At 36.9% G+C, this 6,793-nt stretch overlaps 1 protein-coding gene across 1 annotated transcript in view; it reads left to right on the top strand.

The window, feature by feature from the left end:
• Positions 1-1,360: 1,360 nt before the first annotated feature.
• VGLL3 (vestigial like family member 3) overlaps positions 1,361-6,793 on the top strand; it is a 136,749-nt gene continuing 131,316 nt past the window's right edge. The window contains exon 1 of the mRNA XM_031555700.1: positions 1,361-1,422. Within this exon, the coding sequence (XP_031411560.1) occupies positions 1,361-1,422 (62 nt within the window). The remainder of the gene's footprint in view (positions 1,423-6,793) is intronic.

Below are 6,793 nucleotides of genomic sequence, written 5' to 3' on the forward strand. Positions count from 1 at the left end.
TAAGAGGTTGGATGAGGGGATACTTAAGTCTGTAGGTAAATACTCAATTTCTATTCAGAAGGCCCTATTTTTGATAGGTTTTATGGAAAAGACATGTTTGTCTTATTTTAATGAAGTTTCCACCTCAGTAAATCAGTGTAGTTTAGGAAACATCTTATTAAAATCAGGTTCTGTTTCTGAATATCTCCAAAGATCTGCCTAACAACCTTGAGTTGCATGCAGTTCCTTGTTTTCTTAGCTCATTCTGCAATATCTTACCCACAAAATACTTCAGAAAAAAAGTATTTTTGTGTAAAACATGCCAGCAAAAATCAATGCATAAGTGATAAAGAATTCTGACTACTGCCTGCATTAACTACAACACACAAAATTTAACCAGCAGAGCCTGAATTCAATAAAAAAATACATATTAAAAATTAAAAATAGCAAGAGCAGAAAATTGAATTGAATCAAGGCTCTCCTACCACCAGGGAAAGCATGTGGAAAATGTTTTATTGCAGAGAAGAGTCCAGCCGATATTGACCAATACCCCCTTGACTTCCTCTAAAACATTTGTTGCATTAAAAACAACTCCTAGAAGCAGCGATTTATTTCTGAATTCCCTGGGTGAGCAGAAAGACACAAAGGTCCTAAATCAGCTGACTAAGATAAATTGTAACTTGTTATATATTTAACAAATGATAATGCAAAATGCAAGAAAATATACAGAGAAACAACAGATAGCAATGGAACTGAGTACATGACCTGCCTGAGAAGTTGCTGCAGGCAGCTGAAGAGCAGATAGAACTGCAGACAAATTCCCTCAGCTTCCACTCCCTACAGAAATAATCTACTATTAAGAGAACATATATTTCCCCCTGAAAGTGAATCCTTCAACTGCGCAACAACGTTGACTGGGAAATCGCTACTACAGAATGAGAGAGAAATTATTTTTAAAAGAAGAGGATAGATTAGAAGAAAGAAATGTGCTGAATTTTACTTGTTAAGAACCCAAGAGGAAAAAAATATATTTATTAGGAAGTAAAAAACAAAAAAAAACAAAACAAAAAAACAACAACAGGAAATATCAGAAGAATAAGCAAATGATTATGAATAGACACACTTCCTCCTGTACAATGGCTGCTTGCTGCTGCTGCACAGGGCCTTGTTTCATACACAGAAGCTGATGTCAGCCAGAATTTAAGATAGGACACAATGGACAAGTGGTCTAGTAGGACACAGCAATTCCTGTGGTCTTATTTTGTAGATGTGCAGCTAACCGTGGTTTGGGTTGTTTTTTTTTCGATAGTTGTTGTTGTTTTTTTATATCTCTTCATGTGTTTTTTTCTGCATATAATGACTGACAAAGCATCTTATCAAAATGTCACCGCAAGCCTCTGACAGATCAGGTCCTACCTTGAGCCAGAGTTCAGCAGCCAAGCAGTAAGTGAAGAGCTATAAGAGTGTACTCATAGAGTAACGCATATGAGAAAAAACAGAACATGCAACTGCCTTGCAATCACTTGCCTTCAATCTGCTCACTTCTCCTGCTTCCACACACTCCAAAAAGGAACACTATGTACCAAGGCTTCCCTCTATCCATTTAAGGAAACAGCTAAGAAAAGAACTTAGAATTAAAAACTTAGATCACCAACATGGAAACTGGCATAATGAATTGAGAGGACATATTAAAAGGGGAACTTACTAATGGTAGCTAGGAAATAAGACAGTTTAACAGGAAAAAAAGTCATGATTATGTATTAATTATCCTCTCCTACTGATACTCCTACACATGCTATTGTTGCACTGTTTCTACTGCACTACCATGGTGTGGCTCAAGAATGCTAGGGATGAAAATCATTCTACAGAGGATTCAATGTGTTGTTTTTAAATACAGAGCTCCACAATTTCCATTGCAAGATAAGGATGATATCATTAAAAAAAACTACAAAGACCACACATACAGACAAAAACAAAACAAAACAAAACAAAACAAAAAAATAACAACAAAAAACATCAAAAAACAAAATCCAAAGCTAATCAAGGACAAAGGGGGAGATTTAGGTTAGATATTAGGAAGAATTTTTCTATACAGAGGATGGTGACACACTGAAACAGGTTGCCCAAGGTGGTTGTGGATGCCCCATCCCTGAAGGCATTCAAAGCCAGGCTGGATGTGGCTCTGGGCAGCCTGGTCTGGTGGTTGGTGACCCTGCACATAGCAGGGGCGTTGAAAGTAGATGATCACTGTGGTCCTTTTCAACCCAGGCCATTCTATGATTCTATGATGATTCTATGATCTCACAATGACAACTGGCTTCACCATCTGGGACGAAAGGAAAAATAAAGACCACAACTATTTTCATGAAGAGAAGATCTTTTCCAGGGGCAGGTTTCACTCTCTCTCTCTATCACTAGAATACCTCTAATCCTGCGTATAACTGAAACTTCTGCCTGTACCAACAAGTTCTTACATTTTCCTTCTTCAGAGAGCCAGCCTTAACACTGCCGCAAAGCTGTAGACTTGTTTAAAGAAAAAAGACCAGCAGAACAATCAAGTGTTAAGATGATTCTGTGTCTTTTCCATTTTAGAAATGAGGACACCTGCTTTTCTCCTGAACAAATTTGCACAAATTAGATAGGACTTACATCATTTTTGAGGTTTTTTACTCTGAGTAAGTCTTGGTTTATTAAGGAATAATTTCAGGGGCAAGCATAATCAGAATTGAGACACAACAGGACTATTTATTCTTTCTAAGACCTAAATCATGAGGCTTCAAGCAAAAAAAAAAAAATATCTGAAATATAGAATCATTAACCAAATAGAAATGTATAGATTTCTTCATTCTTTTTCAAAATTTTTCTAACTTCTGCTGGGAAATTGCAGATGGAAAGGGGATTCAGACAGTTCATTTAGGAGAAACAAAGCTAAACAAAACAAAAACCAACAAATGAACAATAAAAAGCCCCACAATCTACTCTTTATGGCTAGATAGATATTGTCACTGACTTAGAAGAATGTGTACTATTAATACTTTTTTTAATTTTTATCTTTTACTAGCTGATGTACTATTTTATTATGCTAAAATAAATACTAGTTTTGTCTAGTTTAAGTTCTGTGATATCTCCATTTAGGTTACTATATTGTCAGATGGAACATTCTCTCCTACTATGATTTGTATTCATGAGGACAGTGACCCACTCATCAGACAGCTAATGGCGCAGCCAGACGTGAATCACATATCTCAATTTCTTATAAGCTCTGTGCTGTAATGACCTGCTGCTATTCTTCTGAAAGATCTGCAGAAACTCTTCTGGTACTCATTCCAGGACAGATCTACATGACATGTAGGTACAGAAAAAAATTAAAGGGCAAGATACCTCCACCTAATGCCTTAGTTTTGGCACACAGCTGTGTTTCACTGAGCACTGAGGAATGTGAAAGCTCTGTACCACAAGCTTTGTTTTTCAATAACATGACTAACAGCAATGTTTATCAGCCCTTGGCTGCATAACGCACAGCAGTGATGCTGTAGCCCACCTACAGCCTCCCAACAGATTTGTCAGGATGGCTGATAAATAGAGCAGACACAGGTTGAGGTGTGTACAGGGAAAGAGAGAAAAGTGTGCAAGGAGGCAAAATCCCCTCTCAGTCCACAATAAACCCACTTGGAGATACCACTTGATACGTCCTTTCTGGATGTTTAAGAATCCCATATTTCATACCAGACCTCAATTTGGGGAAAGGCAGAGAAAAACTAATTCACTGTTACTCAGGACAGCTATTACAGTCTTGCGTGTTTGGAGATAATCTACCAAAAAGCAGCTGACCTGCAAACAGTGCGATACTTGAAATCAACAGAAAGAAAGGCAACCACAACACTCCAGAAAATTCTGAGCAACAAGAAAAAAATGAGAGTTCTGAAGTAAGATTGATCCCAATTTTTATTTTTATTTTAATAGCACTGTACAGCCAAACAGATTTCACTACTACCCATATCTTGTTTATAGATGAGTCATTGTGCTGACAAGCACTTCCTTTCCTATCTGCAGCATTTTATTCATCTTTGTCAATATCTGTGATACTGTCTGATCAGCCCCAACAACTGATCAAATAACAGGTTGTGAAAAATAATCTACAGCTAATGAAAGACAATAAAATCTTTTCGTTTTCTTTTTTCATTCCCTTTTCTTTAAGCATTTAAAAGCAGCGCCTATAACAAGGTTTCTTGTTCTTTATCCAAAATGCCAGATCCTTTCTACCTTTAGCAATATTCTAAGAAAAAATCATTATTTATAGGATATGACATAGCATTTCTTACATTCCTGTTTCAGTCTTTGATCTCTCCTGACAATTTATTTTAAAGAATTTTGCTATCTTAAAAGGATATAATTGGAACAAGTTTTCTCTTCAAAAAAGATTAAAAAAAAAAAAAAAGAAGAAGAAGAAAAAGAGAAGAAATGCTGAAATATCATTTATATTCTTTTCAGGTTTTGAACCAAGTTCACATTTACAAGACAAGATATATTTATATTTGTTTTCTTCCCCTTTAGCAGCAAACCACTAATGAATTTTTTACAGTACCTTTATTACAGCATGTTCCTGCGAACTACTCCTTTCAGTCTTTTGATGATCCATGATGCAATGAAGAAGCTCAGTATGTCACTTGATGTCACTGCAAGTCATGATTGCAGGGCATTTTCTATTTGCCTATACACACTGGGTGCTCACTGTAAGTGTCCTGTGTACTTGCTGCCTGCTGATAAGCACAACCAATATCCCTATGTGCCTATCTCTTGGGTGACTCAGTGCCCCAGAATGCACAGGAGTGAAGTTACTCTGCATGATAAGATGCCATCTGAATATGAGACAATTATCTTTTTTTCTAAACCAATGATTTTCTCAATATTCCTAAAATGTTCACCTTTTTGAAAACACCCATTCAATAAGTATCCATTCGATAAGTAAGTAAAACAGTATTTGAGGACAGCAGAAAGGAGATATAGAGCTAACTGAAGTGAACAAGAAAATAAAATTGGTTGGTGCAGGCATCTGCACAAGGAAAAAAGATACCTCAGGACCTAAGAAACAAACAGCAAGTAATGGCACAATTCTGGCATTACTAGCAATGCCTGCCTAACTTTAGGCCAGGAAAGTCTAGGCAACTTAGACTAGAGTCTGAAGCACAAAGCAAGTTAACTTTGGCAGTGGAAAAACAGAGTGTTGTTCATCACCAGAAGACTTGTAGTCAAGCTCACGCCAAGCACATGTCAGTCACTGGGGAATCAGTTACAGGTCAGAAAATACACAAAGAAAAGGCCTGTCACTCAAGTATGTGCAGCCAATCTTTGTATTTTGTCACAGAAAGTCAGAAGGAAATAGCTTCCTGAAGAGCAGTGTAGTCAGAGATAGGACCCGTATCCTAATGAAACTTTTTGCTATGACTACATAAATAGGAGATTTGTTAAGTTTCTTCCGCTATGTAAGAGTCTGTTTTACTCAAAATCGGTATTAGCTGGTTAAAGACAGCATGTAAGAATGTTCACATCATGAGAAACATACACCATTTCCAGAATATACAAGCAGGGATCTTTCTTCTGGATTACATTCTCCACATTTCTTGGACTGCAATAGCTTCTCTCATTTTGGGGTCCATAAAAAAGATATATAGCTGCTTGAAAAAGAGAGCTAATATTTGAGAGCATGCACAGATAAAATTTAATATACTTTTAGTGTCTTGAAAGGATGCGAGAATGTATCACGAGTCAGATTGATGCTAGCAAAGATAATGTTTCTATTATTATTGCTATGTATGGCATATTGAATCATCTCTCTAAGCTTAGTTGAATATTACCAGCAGAGGTTAAAGGAATACTGGCATTAGAAAATGTGATTGCTAATTTTCAGTATCCATGTAGTGCAGTTATGAAAGCCTACCAAAGATGCTTAGATGAGAGGCCCCAGAAAATTTTAGCAGTATATCTGACTACAGAATTGCCTGCTTTTTGACCAAGTGATAGCTAGATAATTGCAAATGAGTAACATATAAACTAGTAATATGAACTGTTTTGGAGGGAAGAATGCAGTTTGGATATCTAGTGTCTTCTTTTATCAAATAGAAACATCAGAAAAGGAGTTAGCACAAACTCTTCACAGCAAACAGGGAAAGGGCAATACATTTTGTAGCTACTCTTTCATAACAACCCTGGGAAGAACACAGTGCTTGTATAGCCTGATTTAGGGATAAAAGGAGGGCCACAGGTATTCTTGTTTTATTACCGGCATACATTTGAAATTGAGAAGGTTTCTGGCCGTGTGTGTATGTCAGAGTAGTAAACAGCTTCCAAAAAGTGTTGAGATAATGGTTTTTGTTGTTTCTAGTCTGTGATAATCTACAGTACTGTGATACGAAGCCTTAGAGTGACAGAATGTTTTGGTACCTTGACATCCTTGCCTCTCAAGCCTACAAAACATTTTTTCACAAGCAGCCTATGGGCATTACAGATTCTCTAACTCTTGGTTAGTCATTCAGGAAGTACAGAGGTTACCCTCTTGCCAGCCAAATCTGATAGAGAAAACAACAATTATTATTTAATTGGTGGAGGGAAAGATCAATCTCTAGCTTCCTAAACTTTTTTCCAAGAAATTATGCAAAGAGTAGTAGAGGCTTTCTGATGTTTCAGGGAATGTGTCATCAAAGGGAGCCCAGAGGAAGGCCACATTTACAGAGGAAAAAAAAGGCTTCTCAAGGGGTCTCAGGTTGCCAGCAAACATCACTAAATTAATTACTCCAGACAGTGCTAGTTACAATTA

This window comes from Meleagris gallopavo, chromosome 1, assembly GCF_000146605.3.
Source record: "Meleagris gallopavo isolate NT-WF06-2002-E0010 breed Aviagen turkey brand Nicholas breeding stock chromosome 1, Turkey_5.1, whole genome shotgun sequence".
NCBI lineage: Eukaryota > Metazoa > Chordata > Aves > Galliformes > Phasianidae > Meleagris > Meleagris gallopavo.